Source organism: Equus asinus, chromosome 21, assembly GCF_041296235.1.
Source record: "Equus asinus isolate D_3611 breed Donkey chromosome 21, EquAss-T2T_v2, whole genome shotgun sequence".
Classification (NCBI taxonomy): Eukaryota; Metazoa; Chordata; class Mammalia; order Perissodactyla; family Equidae; genus Equus; species Equus asinus.
The window spans coordinates 74217703-74235895 of record NC_091810.1 but is presented as its reverse complement, the minus strand read 5'-3'; the positions used below and the strand labels follow the sequence as shown (position 1 = coordinate 74235895).

Sequence of the window (18193 nt, the reverse complement as noted above, 5' to 3'; positions counted from 1 at the left end):
TTTGAACCCAAGTGAATACTTACTTCTATCTTTAAATACGTAAATGGAAACTCACTGAATTATAAAACTGCTATCATGGAGAATAGGTCGTGTGGATGTCTACCTGGATCAAGAAAGGATTCATATTAGACCAGAGTTCTTTTTTATTATTATTTTTTTTGAGGAAGATTAGCCCTGAGTTTAACATCTGGGGCCAATCCTCCTCTTTTTGCTGAGGAAGACTGGCCCTGAGCTAACATCCGTGCCTATCTTCCTCTACTTTATATGTGGGACGCCTACCACAGCATACCTTTCCAAGCGGTGCCATGTCCGCACCCGGGATCTGAACCAGCGAACCCCAGGCCCCAGAAGCGGAACATGCGCACTTAACTGCTGCGCCACGGGGTCGGCCTCTAGACCAGAGCTCTTAAACGAGGGTTCTATTAGTATTTTCTGCCCCACACTATTCCCCCAAAAGCCTGTTTTATCATCCTCTCTTCAAGGCCTTAATCTTAAATATCACTTAGAGTTTTGAACCTTAGAATAAGGGATGGTTCCTACCAGCTTCCTTGCATGGGAAATGGGAAATGCGTATGTGCGGCTTTGGGCAGTGAGTCATCCAGCCAGTGGAGAAATCAAAGAAATTTAAAGCCAAACCTGCCCTTAAGGACAGTTTGGAAGAGAGAGGCTGAAATATGTGGAAAGAGTTTTAACAACATCAGGCAGTAAATGTTAATTGCCAACTCAGTTAGGCAGTTCAGAAGCAGTGAGAAACAAGGGCCCGGGATCCGGAGAATTTCTTGGAAAAGCAGTGCTTGTGGCAGAGTTGCTGAAGCAGCATGCTGCGGCTGCAGCCATTGGAACAGACTCTTGGCTGATGAAGAGCAGTAACAGCCTAGGGAGCAAAGAACAGGAATTTTCATTTTCTGAAGAGCTACGATGTGCCAGACCCTGTGATGGCTGTTTTATACCCAGTGTTATGACTTATATAATTGGTGCTCTCCTCGATGGCCCATCTTTCAGTCTAGCAAAATGACAAGCATTTTGCAAATAAACACAGTCTATACTTATTTAATATTTACCCATGTTTCTTCTATTCCTGTTGGAAATCTTGGGAAATGCTCAAGGCTTAACCTACTAATTTGACATTTGAAGAATCTTAGATAATTGTGTTTACTCTCTATTGGTCGACAGACTATACTGTGAGTGGTCTTGAATCAGAAATTGTTAAGGCATAAATAATTTTCTGCTGTTCACTGTAAGTAGAAGCAATGCTGGTCACAAAGCCAAAAGATGTGGCAAATAATCAGATAATGTCAATTTGTCACTTGTTAAATGTTTCTTGAGCAAATTATCCTGGTGCAAAATCAGTGCTCATTTGTAGGTGGCACTAAAGCATTTAGGTGACTTGAGTAGCACTTAGGAAACCAGTGGTTTTGAATGCCAAATGCATCTAAGCAACTTGAATTTATTAGTTAGAGCTTCCCAAATTGGTGTTTGTGGAAAATGACTCTGATTGTGACAATTACTCTAGGTTAGGAGAAATGATGCCTTCATTTTAATATTTCCTAATTAACTAATTACTTGCATAACTTTGAGAACTAATCATAAGAGGTCACAATATTGAACACTTTGTTCGTTTAATTCTCATAACACCATGAGATAGAGGTTATTAACACTCCAATTTAGACATAAGGCAGCAGAGATGTAGTGAGTTGAAAAGCCAGGATTCACTAAGACCTAGCAAACTTCTCATAAAATATCCATTTCATTATATACTGTAAATTGATTGTATTCACTTAATTTCTATAAATATGCACAACTAATTATTTTTAAAGACTCTAAATATATATTATCATGGACTCAAGTCTAAGGTGTTTTATTAGGAATCCTCACACAAGGCTGATGAATTGCGAATGACAGCGATGCAATATTTACTACAAAAGCAGGCAGTGGCAATATTAAATGTTGCAGGTGACTGCCAAAACCCCAGATAATTACCTAGGGCAGAGGCACTCACAGGCTGCGTGAGGAGGAAGGAAAAAGCAGAAGCTTCCATCTGAGCATCTGTAATTATAGGGTGTGCAAAACATTGATTTGTGAGAAGAAAATGTAAAACTATCAAATAGATTAAGCAAAAACAATGCATACCTAGACAAATCCATGTGAACTCTGAGAACGCTCAAAACAAAAAGCAACCTTAAAAGCTACAGACAACTGTTAGAATTAGTAAGTGAATTTAGTTAGACTGATAGATACAAGGTCAATATGCAATACAGGAAAAATCAATTGTATTTCTATATGCTAGAAACAAACAATTAGAAAATGAAATATGAAAAATGCTTACAAAAATATCAAGTATATAGGAATAAATCTTTAAAAATGTGCAATACTGCTACACAGAAAACTACAGAACATTAGTGAGAAAATTTACAAATGATTTAAAATAATGGAAGGATATAAAATGGTGACGTTTTTGAAACTCAATATTTTAGAGACCAATTTTACCCAAATTAATCTAAAGATTCAATGCAATCTCAATAAAAATCCCAGTAGATGTGTGTCTGTTTAAAAAATGGCAGACTGTTTCTGAAACTTCGTGGAAATGCAGAACTAAAACTAGTTAAAGCAATCATAAAGAAGAAGAGAATCGGAAGAATTGTGCTATAGATATCAAGATTTATTATAAAGTTACAGTAATTAAGAAAATATAGTGTTGATTCAGGAACAGACAAGTAGGCCAATGGAATACAAGAGAATGCAGAAACAGGCCTGCACACATATGGTCACTTTACTTATGACATAGGTGACACTGCAATGCAAAGGGAGAAATGATGAGACTTTCAATAAATGTTGCTGGGTCAAATGTATATCCACATGTTGAAAAACAACCTTGACTCCTCTTAAAACTGTACATTAGGGGCCAGCCAGTGGTGTAGTGGTTAAGTTCCCACACCCTGCTTCAGCATCTCGAGGTTTGCAGGTTCAGATCCTGGGCATGGATCTATCAACTGCTCATCAACCCACGCTGTGCCAGCACCCCACATACAAAACAGAGGAAGATTGGCATATATGTTAGCTGAGGGACAAGCTTCCTCAAGCAAAAAGAGGAGGATTGGCAACAGATGTTAGCTCAGGGCCAATCTTCCTCACAAAATAAAAAACAAAAAACTATACATTAAAATTAATTCAAGATGGATTTTGATCTAAATGTGAAAGAGAAAACAATAAAGCCCCCAAAAGATAATATAAGAGAATATTTTCATGACTTTGGATTTGGCAAGGTTTCTTTAAAATGATACAAAAAGCCTTAACCATAAAGGAAAGATTGATAAACTGAACGACAAAATTTCTATTTATCAAAAGACATTGTTAAGAGTGTGAAGAGGCAAGCCACAGGATAGGAGAAGACATTTGCAAGCATTTACCTGATAAAAGACTTTTATCAATCACATGTAAAGAACTTTTATAAGTCAATAAGAAAAGAGTAGACAACCCAAAAATGTGTAAAAATTTAAAAAGTACTTCAAAAATAGATTTCTATACTTGAATAGACAATAAACATATAAATAGGTGCTCAACATCCTTCATCAAGGTTATGCAAATTAAGATCAAAACTTGATAGCATTTACATTCACCAGAATGCTATATGTAAAACCACTGACCACTCTGAGTTTGCGAGGATGTGGAACATCTTGACTTCTCCTGTACTGTTGATGGGTGCGTCAACCAGTGCAACACTTTTGTCAATAGCTACCAAATCTGAATATACCTATACTCAGTGACTCAACAGTTCAACTTCTGAGTGTATATCCAACAGAAATGCATACATATATACATCAAAAGGCATGTACATAGATGCTTGTAGAAGCATTGTTGTAAGAATCTCAAACTGGGAAAGCCCATTAATAGGAGAATAAACAAGTAAATTATGAAATAATTATTCAATAGAATACTATACAGTAATGAGAATGAATGAACTGTTACATCATGCAACCACATGGATGAATCTTACAAACTCAATGCTGATCAGAGAAACCTGGCACAAAAAAGTACATATTGTATGATTTTGTTTAGAGAAAGTTTAAAAGTAGGCAAAGCTTATTGATTGTAATACAATTCATAACTGTGGTTACCTTTGGTGATGGGGCTGGTTAGTGACTGTGAAGGGAGCAGAGCAGAGGCCCTAGCACACCGATCATATTCTGCTTATCCATCTGGGGGATGATTCCATGGGTCTGCTCACTCCAAGAAATCTCAATGAGCCATCCATTTAGTATTTGTGTAATCTTCTCATTGTGTGTCTTTGATATTAATACCTTGTACAATTATAATAGATGAGCTAAAAATAATAACATAACTAACAAAAGTGGAATGAGAAGGTGGGTAGCAGCAAGCTGAGTTCTCACCTTTCATGTCGGGTTGTTTTCAAGTATTGTCTTAACATGATGAGTTACACAATAGAAGTAAAATCATATTGTCTAAAATATCAGTGATAATCACAAGAGCTACATGAAATAATTTTAAAAGATTGCCTTTGGGGAGTGGAATGGGGGTGAAGGGATAGGTTTGGGTATGAACTGTTCATAAATTTTCTAACCACTTACAATTATGAAACTATTTTTCTTTTGGAGGAAGATTAGCCCTGAGCTAACATCCACCGCCAATCCTTTTCTTTTCGCTGAGGAAGATTGGCCCTGAGCTAACATCTACGCCCTTCTTCCTCTACTTTATATATGGGATGGCTGCCACAGCATGGCTTGATGAGCAGTGCTAGATCCGAGCCCAGGATCCCAACTGGCGAACCCCAGGCCGCTGAGGCGGAGCATGCGAACTTAACCACTGCTACACCAGGCCTGACCCACATGATTATAAAACTTTTTAAAGAAAGTGTCAAACTATCAGAGGTTCATTTCAGTTTCATAAATATTTATGGCCCACTTAAATTATGCCAGGCACTGTGTTAGATGCTGAGGAAACAAAGATGACTGACGTCAGGCTCTCCCTTAAGGAGTTCACAGTTTGGCAAAGGAAATAGGTACTTAGATGTTCTTTCTTTTTCCATTTTCATTTTTACTGTTACAACGCACATGTAGAAAAGACTGGCAAATCCACACCAAAAATAAAATTGCATAGAATCCTATCACCAAAAGATAACCTTTTCAGTCTTTTACATTTATATACCCCTATTTTCTGAAATATTTATATCAACTACACATATCATTTTTGCCACCAAACAAAATATATTGAGAACATTTTCCCACATCTTTAGAAGTTCTTCTATCACACATAGTAATGGCTGCCTAAGAGAAATCTAATGAGTTAGACCCAACTGATGAGGACATCAACTCAGCCTCAGAGGGTATGTACAGCTTCTAGTGAAGACGACTCTCTCAGAGGACATGTCCACTTTAAATGAGGCATTGTTTACATGAAAAAAGTAGAAACTCAATAGTCAAGGCTTTCCTTGGGTCTTCTTATCCTGTGCAAAGTGTCCTGACATGATTCTATTGGACCCGTTTGAGCTATGGTGTTCACAAATTCAGGCCCTTTTTAAGATGTCTTTAGACTGCCATTTAAATTCTTCACTCAGGAAATTGTTCTCACTCTCTATTTTCGCAACCATCTGCCATCCACAACCTGGTGTACTTGTAGCAAGGAGTGGAAAATTCCAGGGCAATGAGTAGGTGGGAGAGAGAGGAGGACAGCTAAGATTACCCAAAGCCTGAGCCCTGGTCTCCTTTTACATCAGGAGAATACAGTCCCTATGCAGACTCTGAAGGAACTGCAAAGTAGTTGGCCATAGAAGAGCAAAGGAGAACAATGTCACCCAAAATCCAGAAAGAGAAGTATCGGGAAGGGAGTGAGAGAGAGAAGTCTGTTTACTTTCTTCTTAGATTCCAGTTGTTGAGGTTCCTCCAAAGACCTGACAGCAAGATGACATTTTACAAAATGCATTCTATACCAAACTCCTACACACAAAAAAAGAGCCTCCCACACACTCAGCAGCAGGCCTGGTGTGCTACTTTAAGAACTGTATACCTCAAATCTGCTAGGAGTCGAAGGAAAGTGAACGGTAATTTCCACACTGACCTGGATATGGAAGTTCTTGAGTCAAACTTTCAGAGCAGATGGAGTGATTTGGGCTGACGGTTATAGACACTCTTTGCTAGTGTGAAACTGATAACCAGTGACAGAGGGACAATAACTTTGGAAACAGAAAAACTATGAGAGCTAGGCCTCTATGTTTTTAACTACTTAAATTAGAAGTATTTTCCTATGCTGAAATGAGACTTTGAAATTATGGTGACTCCGACATAGAGTAGCACTTTCCAACAATTATGAATGCTGCAATTAATCCAGTAATTCATTTTATTGATAATGTACAATTAAGATGCTAAATGATCTGAGCATATTACTTCTCTTACTTTAAGTGCTTTACCCACATTATAATTAAGCAAAGCAAAGTTAAAATCATACGCGTAATTAAGGAAAGCAGTGTTAAAACAAATGAAATAAAATTGTTCTCGGTACTCAGTTCAAGCTCCACAAAAGACTGTTACATGCTTTTACAGATGGTAGGGCTCCCAAATACTGAGCCCATAAGTGTATTAACAGAGCCTGAAATCAGTGTTTAATTTCTTAGACTTGGAGAAGAATCAGTTCTTTTGTTTGCTGAATGTTTATCATAAATAGAGATCTCCTCTTACAAATAAAATACCTAAGCATCAGAACCATACGGAAGAATGAACCTCTATTTAGAGTCTACCAAGAACCATTCAACTGTAAGTTGTTAAGCAATATACATTGTTCTTGGGGTATTTTTGACCCATTGGAAGACATTTCATTTTTGATCATTCAGAAAGAATATATACTTACATGTACTTGCACGTAGCAGGCACCTATTGAATACTTCTCAAATTTCTGTCATCAAGAAGTTATATCCACCAAGAACCACTTTTAATTATTTAAGAGGTTGTTGGAACCTCTTAAATCTGAAATCTCTTAAATCTGGGTCCTTTTCCCCAAATTTTACTCTACTGAGCATGCTGAAAATTCGTAACACTTTTCACTTTCGTGGGAAAAATTAACATAAATTGACCACCCACTGTTTTTCACACATATACTAGACACTGAAAAAAATATATTAACTCTTTAAATCTTGAAATAGCCCTATGAGTAAGGTACTATTATGCCCATTGACATGTAAAGGGACTGAGTCCCTGAAAGAAAATTACGTGTGTTCCCTAGTTTACAAGAGCTAAGAAGTGATAGTAAAGCCAGGGTTCAAATCCAGACATGTCTGATTCTGAAGTCCACATTCTGTCTGCAACATTATATTGCCTCCTGTATATATACCTAAGTTTAACCCTGTTCTAGTAACTTCTCCAAAATATTCAGGCCTTTCTTGTTATTACAGGATGACTTTATAGGCATGGTGGCTGTATTTTCCATAGATGAGTGATGATATATAACTTATTAAAAATTTTAATTCCCTTGTTAGATTATATTGAAATTACTATTCCAATGGTTAATAATTTCTGGTAAGTGTAGGGGGATAAAAAGAATTTGAATTGGGGCTATCCTGAAATATTCAGGAGGATAAATGTAATAACATGTCCACACATTTGCACTAATTTACTCATTTTGATGCTAAGAAAGTTTTAACATAATTCCCTGAACCGTGAAATTTTGGCACAAGGAGATTTTGATAGATCCTAATAGACAAACTACTAAATTTTTAGTGTCTTTTTTTTTTTTTTTACCAAAACTGCTGAAACAGAGGATTTCACTCAATGCCTGAGCTTCTTACCTCATTGCCAATCTCTCCCCAAGATGAGGATCAGGGCTAAATCTGAATATCCCTGAAAATTAATTTCCCATAAGTGTGAGTACACCTGGCTCTCATCTCTCTCGCAGTTTCACATCTCCACGTGGGTCCAAGGCCCTCTCCAGCTATCTGCTGGCATCTGCAGAGGCCATTCCAGTTCTGTTTGGCTGACTAGCGCAAAATTTGTCACCCCTTTTCTGACTTCAAGATATCTGACCACCTCCCACAGTGGGCAACTCCTGGAAACTGAAGTCCTTTCACTCGCTCTATTTTTTCCAGTAGAAAATCCATCTCCAATCCCCACCCACCGTCAGATTCTGGTGAGCAAAATCTCTCTCTTCACACTTTGGTAGTGGTTTCAGAAAGGGAGGGCTCAGCAAGAAAGTGGAGCTTAAATACTATCTAACCGAGAAACCTCATCAAAACAATGGTCATGTAGTTATTTACCACCCTCTTCTTCTCAGGAGGGTAATGATAACTCTAAGCAGAATACTTGTGTTTCTCTGTGAACTCATTTGTTTCTTGACAGTCTCGAATTTTCTGATATCTCCCTTAAAATTAAAATGACTATGGAGCTGGGATGAGGTTGGGGTTTGAAGACATATTCGTCTCAGCTTCAGATTGCTCAGGAAATCCTCAATTCCATTTCTAACAAGTTCCTCAATATTTGTTAACATAAATATGCTACATTTAATATCCTATAACTAATTTTTTTCTTTTTTTGAGGAAGATTAGCCCTGAGCTAACTACTGCCAATCCTCCTCTTTTTGCTGAAGAAGACTGGCCCTGAGCTAACATCCATGCCCATCTTCCTCTGCTTTACACGTAGGACACCTACCACAGCATGGCTTTTGCCAAGCAATGCCATGTCCGCACCCGGCATCTGAACCGGCGTACACCGGGCCACCGAGAAGTGGCACGCGCGAACTTAACTGCTGCACCACTGGGCCAGCCCCACTATAACTAATTTTAAATGATGGCTTTGGAGAAGAGACTAATATTCCCATAAAGGCTACTCAGTTATGATAGACTTATTTTTTAAAACATATTTGTAATTATAATAAAAAATAACCATTAAACTATAACTTGATAGTTTATTCTATGAAATTATTAAAACTATTTCATCATACCCATTAAACTATACCAAGCTACTAAAATAATACAGATATGAATAGAGTGCAAAATAAAAGTTTGTCATAGCTAGAATGGCAGCTAACAGATTAAATGTGGGTCAAAGGGGCTTATTTTGCATCATACTGAGTATTTTTAAAGGATGTTTTTATTCTGATCAGGCCATATGAAATCAAAATGACCGTATCAGGTCGGTGACAAAGTGGCTGCACCAAAAGGCTCATACCAAAATAGCCGCATCACTGTGGCCACGTAAGCATACTCTGCTCTGACTCGGGATACATAGACTGTAAACTGAGACTTAAGAAGTGAGCCCTCCATCATCTCTCTCCCCCGTTTTGTGTTGTGTTCTTCCTTCAGCCTTGATGCATGCCTTGGTATTTGGAAACGTGACGGCGATCATACAGAGGATGTACTCCAGATGGTCCCTCTACCACACTAGAACGAAGGATCTGAAGGACTTCATACGTGTCCATCACCTGCCCCAGCAGCTCAAGCAGAGGATGCTCGAGTATTTCCAAACAACCTGGTCAGTCAACAATGGAATAGATTCAAATGAGGTAATGTTCATTTCTCACGTTGACATTTTCAGGCAGAAAGCACATATTCTAAGGTAAAAGCAAGGTGCTCTAATGCAGGTCTCAGAACAGAAGTACACACCTACCAACTTTTTTAACTCTTTAATTTTAATGTCTCATGAAACCCAATCCATCCTCTTTCCTCTGCTTTGGTGTATGTTCTCATAATACAACTTTGGATTGACCAGTGTTTGACATTAACTTTCTATTTTGGTCAATCAGGTGGACTTATTTTCATTCTCATTGACTCTCTTTGCAGGAACCAATTCTTAATGACAGTTGAATGGTGTAATCTTGGAATATTAGATTAATCAAAATAATATTTACCTTTAAAACCAACAAAGTAAAAAAAAAATGTTTTTCAGTAAAGGTGTTATCTTTGGACTTGCAGAAACACCCCAAACCACTGTAAAAAAGCTATCGTATAAATCAAGCAACCATTTCACCAACCCCCTAACCAAACCAGTAATCAACATCTTTAAAGTGATTATTTGGTTTCTCCTCTCTTCATCTGATCATGACACCAGAGAAAACACCAGAGGGTCCACATTCCATATCTTCTCTCCTGAGTAGGAGTCTTTGCGAGAAGCAAGTCACAAGGAGCTTTATGTTTTCATTCTAGAGTCTTTTATCAATTTATTCTATTTCTCCAGACTTATTATCAGCTGATTATTCAGTAGCGCATAACTGGGGTCATGGCCATTGAGAAATCTCTCCATAATTATACATGCTTGTACTTCCTCTTCTGCTCTCTGATTGGTCAAACAGTGGGAAAGAAATCTGTGTTGTCTTGCAAAGTAAATCAATTAGACTAGACTTATCCCAACTTGATTTTCTCTTTCACCTTCTTTCATAGCTTCTGAAAGACTTTCCAGATGAGTTGCGTTCTGACATCACCATGCACCTGAACAAGGAAATCTTGCAGTTGTCTCTTTTTGAGTGTGCCAGCCGGGGCTGCCTCAGGTCTCTGTCTCTACACATCAAAACCTCCTTCTGTGCTCCGGGGGAGTACCTGCTGCGTCAAGGAGATGCTTTGCAGGCCATCTACTTTGTATGCTCGGGCTCCATGGAAGTTCTTAAAGACAGCATGGTGCTGGCTATTCTTGGTAGGTCTGAGTTGAAAAGCTTCATGAAATTTTACTCTGGAGAAAAAATTAAGGAGATGAAATGGGGAAAAAAAACTATGATTGAGAGTAAGCAAATTATGGATGAATATATGGACTCAAGGTTATTCTTCAAATGGGTTTAATTTGCCAACTATTTATTATTATTATCAATTGTTATCTCGCTATGTTAAGCATTATATCCAACACATCATTTGATCCCTGTTAAAAGGCCAGCGGTATAAATAGTATCCCTGTTTTACAAATGAATAAATAATATCTTAGTTAACTTAATTTGTCCCAAATAACATAGTAAGAAAATGGACATAGTTCTTTCTGATTCCTAAAACCAGATTATTAGTCATGATATATACTGACTCTTGGTGAAATATCTGGTCGATTGTACAGGGCATTTCTGTGTTTTTTTGGAAAGTGAATTCAGAGAAGAGCATTGAAAATTAAGTTTTATCTGTGATAGAAATAGAGAGAAAATGATTATGCGTTGACTGAGTTCTTATAGCAATCATCAACCCAATACTGTCAAGATGACTATAGCCTTTTTTTATTCCCTCAAAGAAAACTCACAAGACAATTTGTGAAGACCTTGGACCACAAAATTGTTTCCAACTATTAAGCCGTAATTGGTGTCCATTGAAATAAAGGGTCAGTTGACAAAATATGACATGTAGGGTGAGTGTAGAAAAATCCCTATCCATAATTTTATGTGTACCTCTTAAAAAAATCAATTTGATTTATTCATTTGTCTCTCTGTTTATTTATTTATTCAACTAATATTTTCTGAGGGCCCATGAATGAATCAGGTGCTGGTCTGAGCAATATATTTTGCACGAGAATGTAGCACACCAATGTTTAGAATTTGTGTTAATAAAAAGGAGCTGATGTGGCACTTTCCATTTATTTTTAATTTCATATTTAAGAACCTAATATTTGTAAACAACTTGACCATTTACAAAATATTTTCACTTGTGGGATCTTGATTCAACCTTCCTAACACAGAGACAGATAGGAGAGGTATTTTCTCGTTTTTTCAAAATCAAAGCTAACCTAGGTGTTTGGACTCTGTATCCAGCGCTCTTTCCCCCTCTAAATAATACCAGTTTAGTCATATAACGCATATGTATATATTATGTTCAGTCATATAATATATATGTGTATATATTTATCATAATTATATAAATCATTGAGAACCTATAATCATTGCATTCTAGTTAGTAAGCTTCTAGACAGATTATATTTTGGAAGAGAGAACTAATATTTATTGACTCCCTAATATGATCCAGGTGTTTATGTCCATCATCCAATTGAAACCTTGCAACCCTATTAGGTTGGTGTGATTATCCCCAATTAAAGGTGAAGAGATGGAAGCTAGGGAATGGTGAAACAGCCAAGTGCTTTTCATTGCTGCATGTTGGCTTCACTTTACCATTTACCAGAGGAAAGGTACGGCTGCCTTTCAAAGTTTTGGCTCAGTTCTTGACTCACTCCCTTATGTTTTCCTCCTTAATAGAAAGGCACAAAATAGCAACTAAAAGAGTTTATCATCAGCTTGGCCAGTTCATTATCAGTGTTAGGGTGAGGGTCTCTATGGGTGTGTTTTGTAAGAGAATGTAGCACTCTTCCTGCCCATTTCTCATCTTTGTCAAGTTAAAAGCCAGTCATTCTATCATCTTCTGCTTCTAAATTAAAAGTGACAATTATTTTTGTTTGCTTCAAAAACTTAACTTTAATCATACAATACTTCTTCATGAGTTTCCTTAGTATCACTGTAAGTTTTATAGCCTGCCTATTTAACAGGGCACACAGTTATTTTCCAGAACGTTATGATTTGATATACATGCAAGCAAAAATAACGCACCATTTTTAAACATTGGTAATGTGGATCTTTTTCCATAATTGTCATGAATTTTTAAATTTTGTAACTAGTAATAATTCTAGGAATGGAATATGAAGGCGTCATCCATAACACTAGAGAACAATAGGTGCAAATTTGATGACATATGTAAATACCATTGTTTGCAATACACAATGCAATTGGATTACTTTGTTTAAAAAAAACAAATTCTACTAACAGCTGTAGGATTTAATCCATTGCATTTTGCTCCTGCCCAATTTCCTCCACAAATTGTGATTTCCACGATTAACATTTTCACATCTTTGCTTCTACTGTGTTATCCATCAAAAGTGATTTAAGTGTAAATTGCCACATGACCATTTTAAACACGAGTACGTGGTATTTGGACTAAACCCAAACAAAGATAATAAATTATTAATATTTTCTCTCTGTGGTTAACATTATTTCAATGGAGATTGACTATCTTACTTTCTCTATGGTAATACTGTCTTATGGGGCCAATTCAAATCAATACTGACTTTGATAACCTTAAGCACGTGGCTTCACATTTGATCTGTACATATTTAATACATGTTCACTCTGCCAACAAGATGACTTAATCTATAATGTCGTGGGGAAGAAATAGCACCAAACAGCTGTCAGCTGTAACTCATTCAAGCAATTCTGTGGTCCAGTCAATGCATGAAGGCCTTTCCTAATCTGATGCCTGGGGAGGGAGTTGACCATGAAGGCCAGGATTTGTTACTGGAATAGAACATTTTTGCCTCTTATACCTTCATTTCATGTCCCACTAATTGTGTTTTCCCACCAATTTCTTCATTCTTGTTTAAACAACAAAGCCCTGATAAATGCACTCTTCACAGATGGCATTAGTCTGACTAATTATGATTAAACACAAGTTAAAGCTCTAACCCGGATGGTTTGCAGATGCATCCCATAAACTTTTAGTTTTTTTCTTGCCCAGTGGAAGAATAACTGATTAGCAAATATCAATTATAGAACTCTGAATAATGGAGACTGTAAGTGACCATAGATATCTTTCTGTTCTTTTAGAAGTAAGGATACTGAAGCCCAGAGTAATCAAGAAGCTTAGATCTAGGTCCCAAACCTGGATAGTGAGAAATCTACAAAACGGTAAAATTAGTGAGAGTGAGAACCATGTTGTTACTTACCAGTGTCTGCTTTCCAGGACTCGACACGAGGTCTGGCACACACGTCAGTGCTCCATAAATATTCATTGAATGAATAAATAAACTGGGATTCTTTCCAGGGTGCCAAGTTTGGCAAGATGTTGGTGCTATTTTTATAACAGGGTCATTGTGGCCAAAAGAGCCATGGCCACTCGAGGTATGAAAGTATGACAGCCCTAAAGTTATTCCAAACACCAGTTGCTTAATAAAATGTGAATGCTCACTATGGCAAGATAATGCATCATAATAAATTCTCCTCAGATATACAAAATTTGAAAATTTGCTGTATTCAAGGCACCCCGGCTATATTTACATCTTGCACCAGTACCCAACTTGGAATTTTTGAGCAGCAATTTAGATTTCTAACAAAATATGCAAGAAATGAAATTTCCAAGTTTAGCAGTATTGATGACAACAAAAAATCAGACTTGAATTCATCAGCACCATGTGGCTGTTTTTGCCCGTAGTGTCTATATGTATAGATTTCAATCTTTTTTTGCTCTGCCAAATAGGCTCAATTTCAAGGTTTAAATCCAATATTAATTCAAAGATAATACTGAGATACAATTTGATAATTTAAAAATGCTCAAGTTTTTGCTGTGCCGTAAATATTTATGAATATTTCAGGTATTCATGGTTAATTTGGCATGTTTCCTTTTACTGTCAAATTCAGTAAAACAGATTTTTATTGAAGCCTGCTACATGCCAGAAACTTTGCTTCTGGAAATGCTGGGCACAATAAAAAAACAAAACTTTAGAAGTTACAAAATTAATTGAACACAGGACGGGCAGTTCCTTCTATAACATTCCAAAGATATTATTTTCTTGGTGGCTTTTTTTGTTGGTCAATTGTTTATTGTTGGTTGCCTATGAAATGGAGCAAAGTGGCCATTGAAAAAAATAAAAGTTAAAGCTAGGCATGATGCTATTTGAGGACAAAGTAAAGACTCAGAAACTCCTAAGCTGTAGCCATGTAGCTAGCGCCAGTGTCCTCTGTGAACTTGATCATATTACTTCAGCTTTTAACCAAAGTTTGTCTGAGAATTGAATGGCTTTTCTGTCATGTTTCTCACATGGATGCTGAGTGAATTAATAACTGTGTCTAAAATAAATGTGAAGCTGTAATCAGCTGTTCATTAGCTCTTACATTTATGCTCACCTTCCCGCTAAGTTAAACTGAGTCAAATCAATTTAAAGATTTTAAAGATCGGAATAAATTGTGCAATATCATCTGGTCAGCTCACTCAAGGAAGCAAGCTGGTTCCCAGGCAGGGAAATCCAGCCCAAGACTCATAGGCTGAGGTATTGCAGACAAAAGATCGGGGGTGCTGGGTGTGGGGCGGGCCATAGGTGGCTTAGGTAAAGCGGTGCTAGAGCTCTCTCTCTGTAGTGCCACAAGTGAAGAGCTCATAGTTTTCATTTATTCACTTTCTTTTTGGATGGAGCAAATGGGGTTTTTATACTGTCACAGAGCATTAGAACCATGACATGTTTTACATTTTTATGTAGTAGATTTCACTGTCCATAATGTTCAATGGTTATCTCTGTTATCTCTGCCTCCCAACCCTGAGATGAGGGAAGGAGAAAACCTCTTTCCACATCACCCACCTGTCTTGTAGCCATGTTCAGAGATAAATAAAACAAGCCGAGTATGTTAGAAAGCCGACGATGAAGCTTACATTATTATTCTAAGTGCTAGAATCAAAATGATTAATCCGCATCTTGATGGTCTTACACAGAGCCTCTTTTACACTCAGAAAAATTTGAGCTTTTGTTATTTCTCTTGAACCGTTAAGACAACTGTGACAAAAGTGTCAACTGGTTTGTCTAAAGTTGTTTACCGAATCCTGTGAGGGACTTGTCTGGAGCCCATCTGTGACCTACAGTTCCTAATTCTGGGTCTCTGGTCTTTCTCCTCTAGACAAGTATTCTCTGCTGGGAACAGTTTTGCCCACCAGGGGACAGTTGGCAATGTCTGAAGATATTTTGGGTTGTCATCGCTGGGGGTGGGGGATGAGAGAGGCTGCTAAGCATTCTACTATGTACGGAACAGCCCCCAAACAACAGACAATTACCAGGCCCCAAATCTCAATGCTGCCAAGTTTAGAAACCCTGCCCCGGAAAAAGGTCCCTCTTCTCTTTTCAGTCTAATCTCAGAGAAGGGAAGCCTGTGAATCAAATGAAGTTTCCAGTCCTAAACATGCTTTTTTTTAAAGTGACATTTCTCTTTTTTCACTGTTTCAAGGGAAAGGGGATTTAATTGGAGCAAATCTATCAATTAAGGACCAAGTGATCAAGACCAATGCAGATGTGAAGGCTTTAACCTACTGTGATCTCCAGTGCATCATCCTCAAAGGACTCTTTGAAGTGCTAGACCTTTACCCAGAATATGCTCACAAATTCATGGAAGACATTCAGCATGACCTCACATACAACCTTCGCGAAGGTCATGAGAGTGATGTAAGTCTCACTTCTAATTAGTGCTGAGACCTAATAACACGGGCCCTGGAGATCATTTATAACAGTACAGGCAGACGTCATGACCTCACTTTAAAAGTCTCTGAATATATAAGGTACGATTATTCAGCCACTAGTTAGGCAATTAAATAAATAGCCACAAGTCAAACCTGGAGTTTATTGTCAACATTCTAAGAAAGTATTTTTTATGGATGACTTCTCTTAACTCAGTTTCTTTCTTGTTTATTTTCATGTGTTTAGAAGCAATTTCAATGATATATGACGTTTAGCTAGAGATGTGTGATATCTCCAGAATTGAAAGATTTCCAGGTAGGATATGTAGTTCAGAGTTTGCTGTGTTTGTAACTCTTGCTTGATATAGATTTTGCTTAAGAACAGTCTTTTTGTTAACCAGTACCCAAAACAGTCTATCTTAAAATGACTAAATATGCATAAAAGGATTCAAGCCAAAGAAAGCATAATGACACTTTATGAAATTATATATTTGCTGCATGTTTCAGCTTATACAAACAGCTTTCCTGTCAAAATATGTACTATACTGCATCCTGTGATTAAGCTGATCGTGAACATGACTACATTAGATGTGTCAGAGGGACAAATGATTTAATAGGAATGATTGTTGAAAGGCAAGCCAGAGCATGCATAGCATTCTTTGACAACAAAAGCCTTGACCTGCTGTCCTGAACTCTATCCGAGATATTTGCAATACTCAATTTTTTCCTAAGGGTTTAAGAAGCAGTTGTTTGGACTAACTCACGTTGTGCAGACATTTTGTTAGTCATTAATATTCTCCACTTTGAAAGGTAGAGAAAGAATCCAAATTTTGTATTACCTCATCTTGGTTGAGGATATCAAATGACGTCAATACTTCGATGGTATGCCATTCTGAAGTTCAAGATTACCAGTTTTGAATGTGTGCCTCTCCCCATTGATGATAGCAAACAGCAAAGGAGGTATCGATATTTCTTGGGAATCTATTTGAGCTAAGCACTCTGCCTATATAAAGCGTCTCATTTAGTGCTTCAAATGACTTTTTAAGGTAAGCATCCATCAATTTTTTTGGATGAGAAAACAGATTCAGAATAGTTGAGTAATTTATATGTCATCACACAAACTCATAGTGGGCAGGGATAGCATATGAGCCGAGGTATCTGTCATTTAAAAATTTATACACTTTCTGGACTGGCCTGGCGGCCCAAGGGTTATGTTCGCACATTCCGTGTCGGCGGCCCGGGGTTTGCCCGTTTGGATCCCGAGTGCAGACAAGGCACCATTTGGCAAGCCATGCTGTGATAGGTGTCCCACATACAAAGTAGAGGAGGATGGGCACAGAAGTTAGCTCAGGGCCAGTCTTCCTCAGCAAAAAGAGGAAGATTGGCAGCAGATGTTAGCTCAGGGCTAATCTTCCCCCCCCAAAAGAAACAAACAAGAAATCTATACACTTTCTATTAGTTCCGTTGTCTCTTCTTCTTGAAGGCAATTTTCGTATCTTCCTATTCAATAGAGAAAATTTTAAAACTACCAGTGTTTTTTGTGATCTCCATGACAGCCTCATGTGACAACTATTTTTGAAGAATGGAGGTGAGTTAGAAGTTGGATGCAACCAAAAAGGAAAAAAGAAATGAGGAAGAGAAAGAAATAGCCAACATTCCTCAGCATGGAAAAGTGGAAAATATTGGTCCTCAATCCCTACTTTCTTTTTATTTGATTACTTTTTAAAGATCTTTATATTTGATCAAATTTTTTATGCTTTCTTTTCTATTTGCTGGAACATCAATCATAGTGATTTTAAAATTCCAATGTCTGAGTGGGACTATTTTCATTTTCTGTTATTTTTCTCTCTCTTGCTTTTTGGTCATTTGGTTCCCTTTTTTTAGCAGGTGTCATAATTTTGTTTAAATCTAGATATTACTATGAAAAATTGTTCATATTCTTTTCCTCCAAATAGGATAAGATTTTCTTTTGGCAGGCAGATAGAGGACCAGTGAATCATTTCATCCCGTCCATAATTCCTCCTAGGCTTTATCGAG

At 37.4% G+C, this 18193-nt stretch overlaps 1 protein-coding gene across 2 annotated transcripts in view; it reads left to right on the top strand.

The window, feature by feature from the left end:
• KCNH8 (potassium voltage-gated channel subfamily H member 8) overlaps positions 1 to 18193 on the top strand; it is a 338959-nt gene that overhangs the window by 264737 nt on the left and 56029 nt on the right. For both annotated transcript variants that reach the window (XM_070493015.1, XM_070493014.1), the window contains 3 exons: positions 9302 to 9501; positions 10376 to 10625; positions 15931 to 16145. In XM_070493015.1, coding sequence (XP_070349116.1) covers positions 9302 to 9501; positions 10376 to 10625; positions 15931 to 16145 — 665 coding nt within the window. The remainder of the gene's footprint in view (positions 1 to 9301; positions 9502 to 10375; positions 10626 to 15930; positions 16146 to 18193) is intronic.